This window comes from Dipodomys spectabilis, unplaced genomic scaffold (assembly GCF_019054845.1).
Source record: "Dipodomys spectabilis isolate Male_0828 unplaced genomic scaffold, ASM1905484v1 ptg000241l, whole genome shotgun sequence".
NCBI classification, from domain to species: domain Eukaryota; kingdom Metazoa; phylum Chordata; class Mammalia; order Rodentia; family Heteromyidae; genus Dipodomys; species Dipodomys spectabilis.
The window spans coordinates 5,832,873-5,851,225 of NW_024870918.1; the positions used below are offsets into that span (position 1 = coordinate 5,832,873).

The window sequence follows — 18,353 nt, forward strand, 5'->3', positions numbered from 1 at the left end:
TCTGGTTCAGATACCACAATCAGAAGTGACACCAATCCTGAACCATAGTCTGCCCCAAGGTGTGAGAGGCCAGGAGACCCACTTACTGACCCTGTTCAGCTGGGACACTTTCACAGATCACAGATCTCTAACAATTATCCTGAGGTTCCATGTCTTCAAGCTATGACCCATCCTCCTCGCACTCAAGACCTCTCAAAGGGAGGAAAACCAGGGCTACCAGCAGCTAGTTCTTTGAATCTTTATGTCTACTCTATAGCTTCTCGCTGATCTCAAATACTGAAAACGGGAGTTTGGGGGATTCTAAGGTTGAACAAGATACCAAGAGCTACTAGGCAGCACCTCTCTCTATCTTCCATAGTTTCCCCTCCCTAAGCCCTAACACAGGGGTTTGTAATCATCATTGTATATCCAAATCACAGCTCAGGTGGCTGGGCCCTGCACTCCACCTTTAGCAGTCCTAGGATGGGACTGAAGATCTGCTTTCCTGACAAGTGAGTAGGTCCTGCTGGTGACTAGTCTGAGAACCACTGTCCTACTCTATCCCCATAGTGGATGGTATCTGATGGTCTCTTAGCCTCTGGCTCTGTCTTAACTAGGCAATCAATCAATCAATCAATCAATCAATCAATCAATCAATGTCTACGTGGGAGAAACCCTCTTCTTCCAAGGATGACAATGGTTTTCTAAACCTTTGCTCCGACTTTGTTAAAACTGCTAGCCATAGAGGTTTACAGTATAATTTTTAAATATGGAAAACTTTTTTGGGGGGTGAAGTCTCAATAGTCAAGGAAAAGAGGAAAGGAGAGCAGCTGGGGGACAGTGGAGTAAAAGGGCAGGCACTCTACCCCTTCCCCTCTTGAGCAGTCCGTTGGCACCTGCCTTTAATATCCTGCGATCCTGCAAAGCATCCTGGGGACGGTAAAGAGCCGTGAATCTCAGACACCCAGCGGGGGTCAGAACGAGCCCTCCTTTCTAGCTGGAAGACGCAAAAACCACGCATCCTCCGAGTCCGTGTTCCCGTATCTGTACAGTGGAGTTGCTTTACAGCCACCCTGTTGACCTCACAGAGCAGTGGGGGAGAAAAACCCGGATGAGATCATGTCTCCTCAGGCCTGGTAAACAGTGTTGTGAGAGCTGCTATAAGGGATTACCATGGCTGGCTCTGGTGATGATAGGCAAAGAAGTAGATGGCGATGGAATGGGAGGGCAGTGTGTAAAAAAACCCCCACAAAACCATCCTTGTGTATGCAGGGAAGGCATGGCAGTGTGCACACTTTTTCCGTGGTTCCAGGAGTTTGCATCTGAGGGCGTTGTGTGGACTGGGAAGGGGCAGGAAGACGGGAGCCTCTGGCATCCATCACTCTCAGTCTTCTGACCGAGTTCAGATCAGGGACACGGGGAAAGAAAGAGAGAGGGACAAGTTCATGGAGGGAAGGGTCAGGCACAAAGGTGGGTGACACTCTCTCCCCCAGCTTCCTCAGAAGCCAGGATGTTTCAGCTGACCTCTTCCTGACCCTGGGCCTCACAAGTCCTGTCTTCCCACTCATGACACACACACACACACACACACACACACACCGCTTCGGAAGAAATGGATAGCCAGGCCTGGAGGTTCCTGGCGGCCTGCCTGCTTGGCAGCCTCCGCGCTAGAACAGTCCGTGGAGTACAGGCTGCTCCCTGTCTTCTTCCAGCCTAGTCCCTGGAGAGCCTCCAATCTCTGGGCTCCAGTCTTTCCCTCTTCTGCTTATCATGGGGAAGGAGTATGTGTCTAGGCGAGCGCGCCAGCTGGCGCTGCCCCGCACAAGGAGAGGGACTTCAGGAGGAGCAGGCTCAGGGCTCAGGCAGCAACACAAAGACCCAAGCACATTTATGACTGTTTGGTAGTGGACAGACAGGAAAATCCACAGCTCTGGCGAAGAAGCCGAAAGCGCTGTGAATGGGAAGATCTTGGGGGTGGACAACGGGTGGGAATATCCAGATCCATTCCAGCACTTTTGTTCGTGTGTCATTTAATCCAGTCCTTTATAAAATAAGAATAGGTGTGTGTGTGTGTGTGTGCCCGCTCACTTAGTATGTGCAAGGCCCTGGATACTATTCCCTAAACGATAAGAAAGGAAAAAAAAGTAGACTAGTATATTCCTAAGTTCTCAGGATGGGAAACATGTTTGTGAAGGTAGCTCCAGGTTCAAGAAACCCCAAAGAAAGCGACTTGAATGGAGAGAAGAGTTTTTGTCAGATTTTTGCTGTTTTCAATGATCCCTATGCAACGGCATCTCACAGATATCCCAGCCTTTGGGAAGATCTTTTTGCCTATAGTTCTCTGTGGAACATTCTAGAGAGGCGGTTTTCAAGAAGGCAGGGACCCTTGACCCTTTCGTCTCCGTGATGAAGCGGGTTTGTGGGAATTTTCCTTTTCCTTGTTCTCGAGCTCTTAGCGAGGCAGTGGAAGTGCCTGGAGCCTTTCCTCAAAACAAACAAGCAAAAACGGCCTTTTCTGCTCATTGCAGTTGCAGGGAAGATGGAGAGAAGTCAGAACGTCTTCCCAAGTCTGCCTTCCCTGACTCCTTCCTCTGGTGAAATAGGAGTTGGTGGCAGGTGTGGAGCAAGCTAACAGAGCCCTCTTGTGGATCCTCGTTTAATCCCATTCACTTTGGAAGCTCTTGTCATCTGAAGAGACAGATAGGATCAGCTTTCTTTCTCTCTCTCTCTCTCTCTTTAAATTATTTTATTGTTGTTTTTCTAGAGCCATTTTAGAATTGCAACAAAATTGAGAAGAAGTTACTAAAGAGATTTCCCATAGTCCCCTCTGTCCTTCGACCCCGGCATCACCTGATTATCAACGTCTTCCATCAGAATTTCTAGCTTTCCTTGGCTCTCACGCTTGCTGTTGAACTTTCTATGGGTTTAGACAAATGTATCTGCGGCGTCGTATCATACAGAATGTTTTCATGTCCCAAACACCCCCTGTGATCTTCCTATATTCATCTCAACCCCTGATTGAGATCTGGTAATCATGGATCTTTTTTGCCATCTCCATACTTTTTGCCTTTCCCTGAATGCTATATAGCTAGAGCAACGCAATATGTAGCCTTTTCTATTGTCTTAAAGGATAGCTTTGATTTCAGACAAATCATATTAGACTGTCATGAGGATGCCTTCTTTTAGGTCAGAAAGATGAAGGACTCAATGAGGGACTTCCACAACCTCACCCTGAAGGATCAGCGTTTTGCTTTTGCTTTTGTTTTGGTGATCCTTGGTGCCGGTAGAATGACTGGTGCCTAGCAGGTACATGGTTAATGTGGAGAAGGAATCAACCAGAAAATAAATTCAATTGAGAAATGACAGCAGAGCCCTTGCCCTGGAGCTGCTAAAACACAATTTGGAGAAACGATACTGGTCTTGGTGGACTGTGTCCAAAGAGACTCCGAATTAAGGGTTGAAATGGGAGTTAAAAATAGCAAACATTTAAAACGTCATGTTTATTGGGACGAGTAAAGAGAGGTGTAAATGATGTGGAAGACAAGTAGAGGATGTCTTGGGGCAAAAGCTACGTGAGTAGAAAATAGTGTAACTCACCTGTGAAGCCTCTCTGGGTCTGTCAAACAGGAAAGACACAATGCTTAGCAGAGTTAGGGAAAGTTGATTCTGGCTTAATTTGGATCCCAAGCATCCCCATCCACAAAAACAACAATCTACCCTCTTCCTTCTACATGTTCTTTTAGGAAGCATTTACCTCTCTCATTTTTTCGATTCCCAGGGTGAAAATATAAGAAATGACGATCCATTCTTGAGTGGAAGGCCAGCGCTCCATTTTCACTAACACGATATAGTTGAAGAGCATCAGGTATCCGATATAGGCCAGCTGTAAAGAAATACAATATGGAACTCAGGTTGCAGAGGCCGGGGGAATGCCTGGCCTCAGGCAGGGCCAGCACACAGCACGACAGAACAAGGTCAATAGAGGAGACAGGGAATTTATACCCAAAGCTTCAAACCATCCAAGTTCAAATAGGGAAAAAACCCCATCATATTTGAGATAATTTAACATGCAATTTTCCCTTTTGACCCTTACAGTTGTCTCTGGGGCCTATGTGGAGAGTCTCATCGGTCAGTACTTTGTTCCTTGTGTACTATAGTTCCTGATTTTGTTTTGCAATTGCCCAGATTTTTGTGTCTCCTGGCTTAAAATAAAAAGGCAAGCTCAGAGCTGCTGGTGTGCAGGCTTCGACCTGAGCCGACCGGCTGAGGCCATACCGTAGATTTTTATCTGAATATCAAGCAGATTAAATGTCCATGAAGAGAGTAGCTAACACTTATAGATTGATCAGACATGAAACAGTCCAGGCTTTATCTCAAGGTTCCACTTCAATTCTTCACTGCTCTCCTACCTCATTTTTTCTTCTCCTACCATAAAAATCCTTGGCTTCTTGGTGCTCTGGGGGAAGGTCTTACCTAGTTTTCATTGTAAGACTAGACTGCCCTAACCAAGTTGAAGTACTGGTTTTTGATTTTTGCTTCTTTGAAACAAAAGGGGGTGGGGAGGAAGGGGGGGGAGGAGGGAGCGAGGGAGGGGGGGAGAGGGAGAGAGATACAGGGAGAGAGAGAGGTAGAGAGGGAGGAAGAGGGGGAGGGAGAGAGGGAGAGGGAGAGAGAAACAGGGAGAGGGAGAGAAAGAAGGAAAGAGGGAGGGAAAAAAGGAGAGAGGGAGAGAGGGAAAGAAAGAGAGAGAGGGAAAGAGAAAGAGAGAGGGGGTGGGAGAGAGAAAGAGAAAGAGGGAGGGAGAAAGAGGGAGAGAGAAAGAGAGAGAAAAAGACAGAGGGAGGGAAAGAGAGAGGGAAAGAGAGAGAAAAAGAGAGAGGGAGAGAGAAAGAGAGAGAGGGGATGAAACAATGAAAAGAAAGGCATGGCTCTCTGTGGCCTGCGGTGGCCTAGTGTGGGCTTGAATCTTCATGAGCTGTAGCACCTGGGGGTTGAATCCTGATGAGACTGGCTGCAGTGTGGAATGATGGGAAAAGCTCCTCAGGGATCGGATTTGGCACCTGTCACTGGAAGATGAGTGAGGCGGAGCACTGGCAGGGCTCTTGCAGGAGAAACCTCATGCAGAGTCCTCTCCAGGCAGCGCCTCAAGTTGAGCAAGGCACTCAAAGAGCCCTCGGGGGCCATAGGCAGGAATGCAGAGCAGGAATACAGTCTCCTGTGGGCTTCCGGGGCCATGTGGCAAAGCACAGGACACCACGTGGGTAATAGGACAGAGAGCTTGAGCATTCTGGAGAACTGCTGACCGGTGGGGCTGTGGAGGCGTGGAAGGGCCAAAGAAGCTTCGGCCGGGCTGTCAGGTACAGAGGGAACTGCATCGATGCTGCTTTAGCACCTCCCTCTCCCCGCTTTTTATTTATATATTTTTTCTGTTTTTATTTTTGGTCCTGGGGCTTGATCTCAGGGTTCTGTCCTAAGCTTTTGCACTCAAGGCTAGCATTCTACCATTCAAGCCACAGATCCACTCCCAGAGCCTCAGATCTCAGCCTCCTGAGTAGCTAGGATTACAGGCATACGCTCACAGCGTCTAGTTAGATTTTTAATATCAGTCAAAGGGTGTCTTGGATGCTGTATGATATTGACAGCATCCTTGCAGACAAAACTATGGTACTTAATTCTTCCACTTCTCTCCACTTCTTCTTTGTGCTTGGGAATTGAGCCCAAGGCCTCATACATGCTAGGCAAGTGCTCTACCACTGAGTTACATCCCCTTCCTTCTCTCTTCTCTTGAAAGTTGCAACTGTGTTGGAGTTAAATGACATCACATGCAAAAACAGAGGGCAAAAGAGGACAGAGAGTAAATTATGCAGCTGCTGAGGCTCAGCTGAGCGCACGCTGCTTCACCCCCACCCCAGGACGGTCTGGTTAATCCATGCCTAGAAGTTCCCTTCCCTCTTCCTCTTCAGTATCATTAACAAATCAAAACAACCTCTCAGGAAGGTTTTCTTACAGTCAGGTGGGTTACTGCTTAAAAAATTAGTTCAAAATGTCGTTTGGCTCACATGCTTTCGTTTCCCATCACATCACACTGGCAATTCTCTGCAGCCCCCATGAGTGCTGTTTAGCAAACTATACAGGCAGGAATCCTGCAGTGAAAAACTCTCCAGTATATTCCCGTATTCTGTCTCTATCTGCCTTGAAATCCCACCTCTTCCTGGTTGCTTCTCTCCTTCCCCACTTTACCCCCTGCTATTCTCTCATTCTCTCTCTACAGCCCTCTCCCCTACCACAGAAGTCTCCACACGTAACCCTAACACAACTCCCCCACCCCACCTCAGGGGGGTTTTAGAACTCTAATTTCAGGCCTGGGGCAATGGTTCTAAGCCTAGATGCTCATGAAAATCACGCAGGGGTGTTCTGAAAGATCCTGATGCCCAGGCTCTGCCAGTCCAGTGACCTCAAAGCCCCTGGGCATGCAGTCCAGGTGTCCCGGTTTTGTTTTTGTTTCTTAACAGTGTTTCAGAGGCTGGATGTGGTGATGGGTGCTTGGAATCTCAGCAGATATGAGGCCAAGGTCGCAGGATTGTTGCACAAGGCCAGCCTCGGCTATGCAGGGAGAACAATGGGCAAACAAAGACGCGATCATTTCCACTGCTCCAGGTGAGTCTATTGTGGAACCAAGGCTGAGAAGCAATGGCCTGGGCAGTCTGCCGTCAAAGTCCTTGTGGATGACAACTGTAGGTGGGTAAATGCGCACCAACCGAATCAAGGAACTAAGTTGCTGTAATACCGAACATGGATGAGAAAGGAAACCAGATGGCTTGGAAGAATGAGTGAAGGAGAGGACTCTGTTCATATCAGATCCTTGGCACAGTTACCTGTAGGGACTTGTTTTTTTTTCATTTCTGCATCTGCCATTTTCTTCTGCAAAGCTCCAGAGGGTTAGCCTGTAAACCTTTTCAGGCCAGTAGCCAACTTGATCATTAGCACCAGAGCAGCCAGGCTATGGGTAGAGTGAGTTTGTCTATGTTCCAATAGGTCTTTATGTATAAACACTGGAATTTGAATTCCACATACATTTTAGGTCTCACACAATAGTGCTTTGGACCTATTTATTTTGGAATGTGAAAGATAGACGCTGGGAATATAGTTCAGCGGTAGAGTAGTTGCCTAGCATGCGACCCAGCCTTGGGTTCTATTGTCAGCACTGAAAAGTAAATAATAAAAACATCAAAAAGGATTGTGAGCTTGCAGACCACAACAGCCGGCATGGATTTGGACTGCAGATCATTCTTTGCCAAATTCTGACCTAGGGGTAGTCAGCATAATGTAAGAGGAAGGACAGATATGGATGAAAAAATGACAATACACACTACATTTAGAAAGCCTCTGGAACTAGGTATGGTAGTGTACAACTATTATACCAGCTCTCAGGAGCCTGAGACAGGAGGATTGCAAGTTTGAGGTTAGACTGGGCTACAATAGTGAGATCCTGTTTCAAACAAACACAACATCAGAAGCTGAAAGTAAAAGAAGGGGAAGAAAGGAAGAACAAAGAGGAGGAGAGGAGGAAGAGAAAGAGGAAGAGGAGGAGGAGGAAAAGAAGAGGAAGAAGAAGAGGAAGAGGAGAGGAAGAGCAGGAGGAAGAGGAGGAAGAAGAGGAGGGAAAAGAAGATGGGGAGGAGTAGGGGGAGAAGGAGGAGGAAGAGGAGCAAGAAGAAGGAGAAAGAACCTCAAACACTGTAGGTGCTCAATAAATGACACTTTTATCTTTGTGAAGGATAGATAAAATACAACACCGATTACCTATCTTTAGGCAACGTGATCGAGGAATAAGCATAGTTACATAGTTACAACGCACACTTTGCATATTGAATATTCATGAGAACCTACAGAGCAACTACTGACATTGTACCATCTTAAGGAGAGGCTGGACAAAATGCCACAAGTCGCATGAATGGCCTTCCCGCCTTTCCGTCTCTCTGAAGACCCCTTGCTGTCTATCACTGTGCTGTTTTCTACAGAATAAAAGTGATGTAGAGTTGAAGAACATGCAGAACTAGCGATGACCTTTGCCGACTTCAAAAAACAACATTAATACATTTGAAAATTTTACTTTCAATGAAACTAAATGTAAAATTTACATCTTAGTGATCTTTTTGAAGACTATCTTTTAAAGAAAAAAAAAGAGCTCCTCCTTTAAATTGTTTTCAATTGGTGGCAATTTTCTCCCACCGGGGAATTAGTGGTAACATCTAGAGATGTGCTGATTGTCATCCTTAGAGGCTGGTGAGTACTATAGGCATCTGCTAAACACCCTACCAAAAAAGAAGTTACCTGCCTAAAACATCAATAGTGCTGGATTGTGAAGCCCTGATTTCAAGCCAGAGCTCAGCGTTAACCATACCAAAAAGTACCTCCTATAGTCACCTAAATCATCTTGGGGTCAGAGCTAGGTTGTCCTATCGCTGATTCCAATGACTGCTAATTGTACTAGCCTTCATCTGATCCAGTTCCACTGGTTGGAGAGAATCAGACATGTCCTGGACCAGGGTTTACCTTAAAGGTAAAGAGTCATTGCAAGGGAGAAATGGAAAGCCAGCAGTCCAGCCCTTTCTCCCACATCAAAGGCCAATTCAGCCCCTGGATTTGTAGGCAGGAAGCGTTTGTAGAGTGCACACACTGAACAAGTTCTTGCCAGGATTATAGGGTGCTGTGAGGAGCTATTGCTTGGAGATGGATGTCATTCCATGTGTCTGAGTAAGAAAAATGTGTCTGATGGAACTATCAGGTTGGGAGGAATTGCACACGTATGCTGCTGTTTTGTGCTGGTGCGACTTCTACACTCTGCGTAATCCTGGCCCAAGCCCAGAGTCACAGTTAAACTATGCATCTGACCTGTCCAGAACAGGAAACCATGCTGTAGACGGACATCTGTTTTCCTGCTAGACTACATTCATACTCCTCTCACGTCTATATCTATTCATTCTCACATGTACCATGGCTTTCGTTTTCTCTAAAGAGGAGAAAGGTAGCCCGTGAGAGCTGCCTAACAAAGTCCAGAGACAATCTTGTAAAGCGGTTGGGAAAGCAAGGTCATGGGGCCTTGATGTGATACCTAGATTGCAGAGAAACCCTCACAGGTGCATGCGCAGTGGCTGTTGGCCCCTATAGCTGTCACTTAGGAAAGAGGGGAGAAAGACGCTTACAGTGTAGAACCAGAACTTGACGATGGGTGCGTTGTAGAACTCATAGATTTTTCTGCCCAGGGGGATTAACCGGTGCCGGCTCTGAACTTCTTCTTCATCTTTCTTCCTGGATGATTCCCCACTGTTTCGTCCCAACATTGCCTATAATGGGAGAGAACCGATACCATGGAATCAGGACTCTGCGCCCATTTTACAGACGAAGAAAGGCTGCTCGTGGACCCCAAGAGTTCATAGGACCTAAGACCAGTTGACAGGCTTAACCTGCCGAGGTCCTTGTCTCCAAGGTGCTGGAGATCTTCTTAAGGATGCAACTACTGCCAGGCATGGTAGTGTAGGCCTATAATATCAGCACTTGAGAGGTTGAACCATGAATTCCGAGCCAGTCTGAGCTACCTAGGGAGAACTCTATCTCAAGAAACAAAACAATATTAAAATACACATCTAAGGGTTCATTTTCCTGACATCACATTATCTGACCTTTTCCGCTTGACTCATACATATACTAGATATTACAAATAAGGGAAACCATGGGACCTACGTTTCTTTGGGCCTGGCTTACTTCACTTAATATAATTTTTTCCAAGGAGATGGGGAAAAACCAGTTGTTTAAGGATACAGGTGGACCTGTTGCAACAATGAGAAGTACAAGTTGTCATGTCCAAAACGAACTTTACAACGTTGGAGGGGGGGGGGTGGGGGGGGGGAGGAAGGAGAAGGATTGGGATTGGGGGGGGAGGGGGGAGGCTGGGAAGGGATGTGAAGGGTAAACAAAGGAGGAGGCTGCAATGCTTGGTAAGAAATGTACGCATTATCCTGCCCATGTAACTGTAACTCCTCTGTACAGTATGTTCACAAATAAAATTAAATTAAAATAAAAAAAAAAAGAAACAAAACAAAAATGAACAAAAGAATGGACTTATGCCCTTCTCCACAACTTCTCTGTGACATCTAGAATAATAATTTAATATTGCAAAGAAAAGAATAGATAAAGAACCTGGGCAGACACATTATTGGGACAGCAGGTGACAGAATACCCCAGAGATGGCTGAAGATTCTAATGATGAAGAATTCCAGGCTAGTCCATCCAAAGGAGAATAGATGACTCCTTGGGAAAGTTGTTTTAACATGTCTGAGACTGTCTTTATCAGTAAAACAGAACTAATAAGAGCTTCTGCCATAGAGTTTGTTTGCAAATCACTTAATAGCTTCTCACTTAACTCATCTTCAAAGTAATCTCAGACCAGCTTCAATAACCCAGGTAGGATCTTCCACCAAAGACAAAAGACGCATTGCTATTATTGATAATGGACTTGGCTTCTGATTCTTTGGTATTGTGCCAAGATCAGGTTAGTTCCACAATGACGAAAAATGAGATTTTTATTAAATGTGAAAAACAGGGTAAGACATTGTAGCTTATTAGGGCTGACAAGGATTGGGGATAGAATGCTCGAGCTGATGGATCTAATTAATTTAAGTTTGTACTAAAGATGAGGACAGAGATCAGCAGTAGTACATGATTCCATTTTCAAACCATCCTATCCAAAATATACAAATATTACTTCCAATGACTTCAATCATTGCCTCAAATAACGACCACTTCAAATAGGAAGTGAGGTGATTTGAACAACTTCATTCAAATATCTGACCATCACAAATGACTTATCTTTCATCATTAAGTGTTTTTACTTTTTGAAAAAGCAGCTTGTATTTCTTTGGAGACACTGGCTAGAAAATTACCTTCAGTTCAAGAATAGATCAGATTATACTCTCAGGCTTATCTAAACTCATTTATTTATCACTAAGCAGAGCCAATTTTCATGAAGACATAGTGTAATAGGCCCAAATAGGATGCTATAATCTTGAATCACTGACCTCAAGATACATTATACTTTTCCTTTTAGAATTTACACATTTATATAAGATAATTGTACTACTTTCTATTCCTATGCTTGCTAGGTGATCCATTTGGAGATAGAATGAGATAACTGGAAAGTTAGGTGGGAGATATTTGTTGTTTTTGTCTTTGCTTTTGTTTTTCAGTTATGGAGCTTGAACTCGGGAGCTTGAACTGGGGTCTTGGGCGCTGTCCCTGAGCTTTGTCCACTCAAGGCTAACGCTCTAGCACTTTGAACCACAGCACCACTTCTGGTGGCTTTTCCTGTCCAGGCTGGCTTAGAACCACCATCCTTAGATCTCAGCTTCCTGATTAGCTAGGATTACAGGTGCAGGCCACTGGTGCCCAGCTCAGATTGGAAATTTTTAAGCATCTTCAGGGTCACACCTTGGGGTAACCTCTCGGGACAGTGGCTATAAACTGATAGCAGAGCCGTAAGCTGCTATGAGGTGCTAAGCATGTTGGGACTTTATTCAATAGAGTGCACAGTGGAACTTTGCACTTACTTGGCCATATGGACAAAATGTGAATACATCATTAAAGCTTGTGTTTTCTTTATTATTCACCTCCATTCTGAAGTAGATGCATTATAAAATGCCCATCTTTCCTGGGCTTTAGTAAAGCTCTTTTGTATTATATTAAGTCTAGCCTTAGTAACCAAATTTGCTGAATTTGTTGATTTCTTTTCCCCATTGTCAAATACTCCTTTTGACATGACTTACAGCAGAAATTGAATGTCACAGTCTGGACTTGAAAACCTTTGACACAGATGTCAGAGTGGAGAAAGATCCTTTGAGGTAAGCTAAGCTTCTCGGGGCTATAGAGATGAAGCAAGCGGAGGCTGATATTTTTGGAAGGGCCAAAGGATGTCCGATTCCAAGAGAGGATCAGATCAAGTATCAATCCTATGAAGGGAACGAGGTGTCAACACACTGCTCTCACCAATTCTGTCTGGGTTAGCTACCAACTAGAGCCCAGGCAAGGATAGAATTCTCCAGGGTCAGCAAGCTCTTCTTTCAAGACAATCACTGTCCTACCCTGAGCCTTCAGTCCACACCACAAGTCCCTTCCTTCCTCTCCTTTTTGTAGTCTCTGCCTGGATAGAATAAGTTCAGGCCATTCTGTCATTGTCCCGTCCCTACTTAAGTTCGCAGAGAACAGGGCCAGCTCCATTCTTTGACAAGAACCTTGGTTCTTGGACTAGAGAGAGATCTTTTCTTGTGGTTTCTTGAAAGGTCAGAACTACAGAGCTCTAGAGAACCATGGAGAACTCAGATTCAGCTCCTGGCTGCCTTCCTAGGATGTATGTCCAAATGCTAAGGCCACGCCATACTTGACCTAAGAGGATTGAGAATCATTTGGGTTTTTTTTTAAAAGACAAGGTCATAAGCCAAACTTGCTGCACATTTCCATGCATGATGAGAAGACATTCTCTCAGTCTATTAACTATTGGCTAACAGAGTTGCCAATGGAAATCTGTATGCCTACTCACAGCTTCACCAATAATCTGAGTAAAACTGGACAGTTTAATCTTTCAGTTCCAACTTCCTTGTGTGTTAAATGCTGATAATAATACTGCCTTCCTCTTGTATCCAGTATGAGGGTTCTATGAGCAAGTCTAAAAACTATTAGTGAATATTTATCAGTGTGTGACCATTTCGGTCTTGGTGGTTTACATGTGCACTTTAAAACCCAACCAACTGGGGCTGGGAAGATGGCTCAGTGGTAGAGCGCTTGCCTCGCATGCATGAGGCCCTGGGTTCGATTCCTCAGCACCATATAAACAAAAATTTTTAAAAAGCTGGAAGTGGTGCTGTGGCTCAAGTGGTAGAGTGCTAGCCTTGAGCTGAAGAGCTGAGGGATAGCACCCAGACCCAGAGTTCAGGCCCCATGAACGGACCCAAAAAAAAAAAAACTCAACCAACTGTTGGACTCATGCCTATAGTCCTCTCAGGAGGCTGAGATCTGAAGATCAAAGTTTGAAGCCAGCTTGGGCAGGAGAGCCATGTGACTCATATGTCCAATGAATCACCAACAAGTCAGAAGTAGAACAGAGCTATGGCTCAATTGGTAGAGCACTAGTCTTGAGCAGAAAAGCTAAGGGTCAGCACCTAGGCCCTGAGTTCAAGGCTTAGTACTAACACTCACTCACACACACACACACACATACACACACACACACACACACACACGTACACACACAAATAATAACAACAAAAAGAGCACAATCGCTGGTGAGGCAGACAAAATTATTATTCCTACTCTAGAGGATATGAAATCGTGCTCAAGGTCAGGCAGCGATCGGGTAATTGGCAGAGAATTGCTGACTCCAAAGCTCACCCTCTACTCTTGTGCTGCAATACTCAATAAAGATTCAGTATTATTGGAACCTACATTTCTACCCATACTTAAAATATTCTTTCTCCTCTAAGAAGGGGTTCAGAGGCCACAATGATGGCAAAAATCTTTAGGAAAGGAAGTTCCTGATGTTAACGGAGAAGTGATCAGGGGCCTGTAACAGATTTCTATAAAAGATCAGAAACTGAAACAAAACTTGGCCTTTCCCCCCTTGACTCAAGGGTTGTGTCTGTAAATCAACCTGTAGGGATGGCCGGCTAGAAAGGCATTATTTTGTACCTGGAGGAAGAATAATTCCCAGGTTGGTCTCACCAGGCGAATCAAGGCAAAGGCCTTTGTCACCTGAGCAAAAACCAATTTTCATTTTCTCCTCTCCCAGCTCCTTCTGGGACATTACTACTGTGGCCACTGACCAGGGCGGTGGAGAGGGCAATGCGCAGCAGACAGTCCTTAGGAAGCTGCCGCTTGATATCTCCCAAGATAGGAAGGCTTGTTTGTCCCTTTGGTAGTACGGGATATATTTAGCCTTTGGACATCAGCCAGTGGCAGTCACGCTGCTTAGGCTGGGGATTGTGGGAAGCTGTCCGATCGACGAGCAGCTGTCCCCTTCCTTCTGCAGAACAAAGCACCCATGTTCTATAATTACCCCAGGAAAAGCTAATAAAAGCTTCCCACACAGACCTCAAAAATTCAATTAGTGCCCTGTTTTTGTGAGCGTGACCCCGAAGACAGATGCAAGCAGAGCTTCTGACCAGCAAAACAGTTCCAGGGCAGAAAAGCCGACTGCTTTTCTCAGATCGTGGATCTCCTTTTCCTTCTCTTGTGCGAAGGCTGCCCTATCAGCTAGTTGGCCTGCCTGGAAAATTTAGGAGCCATTGCTTTGGATTCCATTGGCTTGTCTGTACCACTGACTAGCTGAAGGGTTTCACAGATAATTGGGCCCATTTTGTTTTGTACGTGTGTGTGTGTGTGTGTGTGTGTGTGTGTGTGTGTGTGTGTGTGTGCGCATACACAGGACTGTTCTCTGCTGACACACTTCTCCCAGAAGGTACAAGAACCCACATGATTAAACCCGCTGGGAAACTGTTCCGACAGCGGTCTGACCTCAAGACTTACTAAGCCCTGTCAACAGGAAGAGTGAGTTGGGAAGTCTGCCCAGGGAAAACAACAGAACAGTCTTTGCTTACTGTCAGTTCCATGTCTTCTTCTTCTTTTTCCTTGGTGGGCTTCTCTGGTTCTTCTGGTTCCTTCTCCTGGAGGTGGATCTCTTGGGCCTGAGTCATATAAGGCATGTCATCTTTGTTCTTGAACTCCAAGCTGAGAATTGAAGGAGGAAGTAGAATTCCCAGAATTACCTAAAGTAATAATAATGATAATAATAATAATCACATTTAAAGGATAAAGATTAGGATGGTTGCTTAGAATCAGAGGGCCTCTGGTGTCTATGTGTGCATGTATGTGGGTGTACGCAGGTGTTACACACCCTGGGTGGGGACCCGGGTATCTGAATAAACACATTTATGTGAAGAGGGTTACTTTGTCCTGTCAGACAACTACTTATTTCACTCAAATACATCGTATCCTTCTAACACCCATTTGTATGAGAGAAACTAAGTGGGGGGGAGAAGATGTTATTCAAAACCAAAATGGGAAAGATTCACCATTACCATTTAGCCCTTCAACAGCACTTGGCTTTATAAAAATCGGGTCATACATATGTCCACTGGTTAGTGTGTTTGCTAGTGTGTCCAGTATAGCTGACGTGGTGCCCGATTATCTCTGTGAATTAAAGTTGTTCTAGGTAAAAATGGAACCAGGTAACGTGAGGGGATGGTGGGGTTGGAGATGGGGGAGAAGGATGGAAAGGGCGGTATGGATCAAGATGCGCTGTCCTCATCAACTGCTAAGTGGAACTGAAATGCCTTTATGCAGCTATTTAAAGGTCATTTGAAAACACAAGTAAAGAATTGTTGTCAGTTGTTCAAAACTAATACACGTAGGAAAGCATATCCTTTATTGTAGAGCATTTGGCCAACATCTGAGATGGTACCACAGAACCTCACCCCCGACCAGCTCTGCATTCATCCTTGCTCTGAAATCCCAGGAGAGGCAGTACAACATTTCCCTCTACTGTGAACACATGTGCATCTGAGCATCTGCATGCGAGGAGAACCAGCAAATCTTCTCCATTGTCGGGGAACAGGTGTGTTTCTGAGTGGGAAGAGCAATGTCTGACTTGTGTTCCGTTGACTCCTCCCACTTCTCTCCATCCTAACATGTTCCTGGTGAAGATGAGCCTCCCTGGACACACTGCACCCAGGCAAGGGGCTTAGAAGGATATTGAAGGATCAATAAAAAATGGTACACAAGAGCCAGGTGCTGGTGGTGTGCATGCCTGTAATCCTAGCTACTCAGGAGGCTGAGACCAGAGGATTGTGGTTTGAAGCCAACCCTGGAAGGAATGTTGATGAGACTGACCTCCAATGAACTACCATGAAACCTGGAAGTGGAGCTATGGCTCAAATGGTAGCATGCTAACCCTGAGCAAAAAATTCAGGGACAGCTCAGCTCAGGCCCTGAGTTCAAGCCCCAGGACCAGCACACACACACACACACACACACACACACACACACACAAATGATGCTCAAAAGTGAAGTAATTCAGGCTCAGAAACACTAATGGGGCTTGCTTGCTTTCATATGTGGAAACTAGATCTAAAATTCAAATATGCACAGACAAACAAACTGACCAAAGGATGGTAGACTTGGGAGGAATCCAAAGGTGTAGCAACCAGTATACTATTTATCAAAATGAATATAAGGAAGTACAAACATTTTTTGGGGGGTAAGGGGGAAGAGGATATATGATGCTCAAGTCGTGAGACAGGACTCAAAATGCTCATGGGGACCCTAGAGCAGTCAGGGCCAAGGGACAGCAATGACCCTGAATTCTGGCAGGTCTAAGGAGGCTCAGATGACGTGCTGGCAGCTTCTGGGGACATGACACCCTGTTCTGGGAGCTAAGCGCTGTCTTGGCTCCCTGCTTGAAGCCAGGATTGGCAGTTACTACCAGTGTGTGGGTGGAATGTTGTCCATGACCCACTTTATAGAACACTTCTGTGACTGGGGACTGGGAGAAGCCCGGGGGAGGATGGAGGAGAAGAGGGCGTGTTCAATACAGCTGTGGCAAAAGTTACAGACGCATAGGAAGAGTAAGTTTGGACATCTGATAAACAAGAGGAGGATTACAGGTGCACCATCACATTGCAAACTGGAAAATGTGTTAAGAGAGAAGACTGGAAGCTCAGGCTATGGATCAAGGGCAAATGTGGGCTTTGATTTCCCTACACCGTGAGAAGAGAAAGAGACTAGACAGGGATTGTGTAGCCAAGTCTTGACATACAAATCCACCTCAGTTTTACTTTATGAGAAAGTTTAACGTTTCCTTCCACCACATCATCTGATCAGAGCCAAGGTCTCATAACATATCTACGACGTGATGTTAGCACATCATGACAGAGGTCAGGTCCCTCCATGGTGAACTGTGACCTGAGTGAGAATCCTCAGGCAATTGGCACAAGGACCTATGGCACCCATATATGACCTTCATTTTTGGACCCGTTGAGGTGATCTTAATAGTAAGCACTATCGTTAGAGATTTGGGATGGGGTAATGTCCTAGCCGCTATATAAAAATAAGAATACTACGAAAAAAGGTCATGATGAACGTCTGTGATTAAGCATCATCTTCCTGAGATTAAAGAGCCCCTCATACCCCTGCAGGTTTGTATGTGAAACTCTAATCCACCCTTAGACTGTCACAGGGCCTTCTTGGGCAGGCTGACCTTGAGGCCTGAGTTCTTGCGCATGCGGAGCCGGCCCATCCACATGTCGGTGAGTAACATCTGGCTGCACGTGTGTGCAATGAAGTCTCGGTGCTTGGCAGCCACAGCCAGCTGCAGGCACGTGGCATTGCTCCAGTTCTTCAACTCATACGTCAGTAGTTTCATGGCCAACTGCTCATCCTGCTTATAGGACTGGTCCAAGAGTTCCACAGCCAGCTGGCCAAAGTCTCTGAAAGAGAGCATATGTACAGGAGGCCTCAGACCAATGCAGAGACTTCCATGACACTGACCAACTGACAAAAGGTAGTTACTGTGTGTGTGGTTGTTTTCATCTGAGGTCTACTCTATACTCGTAAATCCATCCATCCCACGTCCACTGTGTGTCAGATCCTATGTTGAGGGAACTCAGATGGGAGTCAAACAGGGCATCATCTCTGGATTCCTGACTCCAAATTCGAGGCATACGGATGATCTAGGCAGCCTAATCCATGAGCATGTATGCTCCCTCAAATTACTTAAATTCTCAGAGCCTCATCGAACAAAGTACATGACCATAAGTCCTTGCTCTCAGGGTACATGTCTACATAGCACTGTGCACCATCATGGTTAACCACGTCCAGAGTCTGGGTGCACTGTTGGGGTGGTATTGTGTCCCCTTAAACTTTTGTGGCCTCTCCCATTCCCCCACCCCCAGCATGATCAACCCATTTCCTGGGGTTAGCCAACCTGGAGTTGTGGTTCAGCTCCTGGGAAATGTCATCCACCATGTCATTCTCGGAGGCCTCGTGAGCCATGGCTTTGCAGAGTTTGCAGGCCACCAGGGCCTTGGCCATGGCCTCCTCACCATGCTGCCAGAAGAACAGGGCCATCTTCTGCCTCTTCATGAGGACTGCCCACACCATCAGCTCGTGGAAAGGGAAAGGGAAGTGGTTGATCTCTGGGTCATCCAAATCGATGTCCACCTCCTCTTCACGCTTCTTGGTGGTCTTCCGGCCTCGTCTCAAGGGAATATCGTCCTGCAGGTTCAGAGAAACACACCCAGGCTGAGTTGCAAACGAAATCACATCAGTGA

The 18,353-nt window shown here is 45.7% G+C and overlaps 1 protein-coding gene across 6 annotated transcripts in view; it reads right to left on the bottom strand.

Moving 5' to 3' along the window:
• Window positions 1–18,353, bottom strand: part of Trpm3 (transient receptor potential cation channel subfamily M member 3) — a 277,889-nt gene that overhangs the window by 62,203 nt on the left and 197,333 nt on the right. For 4 of the 6 annotated variants that reach the window (XM_042699329.1, XM_042699328.1, XM_042699330.1 and 1 more), the window contains 5 exons: window positions 18,008–18,297; window positions 17,282–17,510; window positions 14,625–14,792; window positions 9,186–9,326; window positions 3,734–3,862 (listed from right to left, as the gene is read on the bottom strand). In XM_042699329.1, the coding sequence (XP_042555263.1) occupies window positions 3,734–3,862; window positions 9,186–9,326; window positions 14,625–14,792; window positions 17,282–17,510; window positions 18,008–18,297 (957 nt within the window). Of the gene's footprint in view, window positions 1–3,733; window positions 3,863–9,185; window positions 9,327–14,624; window positions 14,793–17,281; window positions 17,511–18,007; window positions 18,298–18,353 lie in introns of those variants that run through there. The other 2 variants (XM_042699331.1, XM_042699332.1) reach the window with 2 other exon arrangements.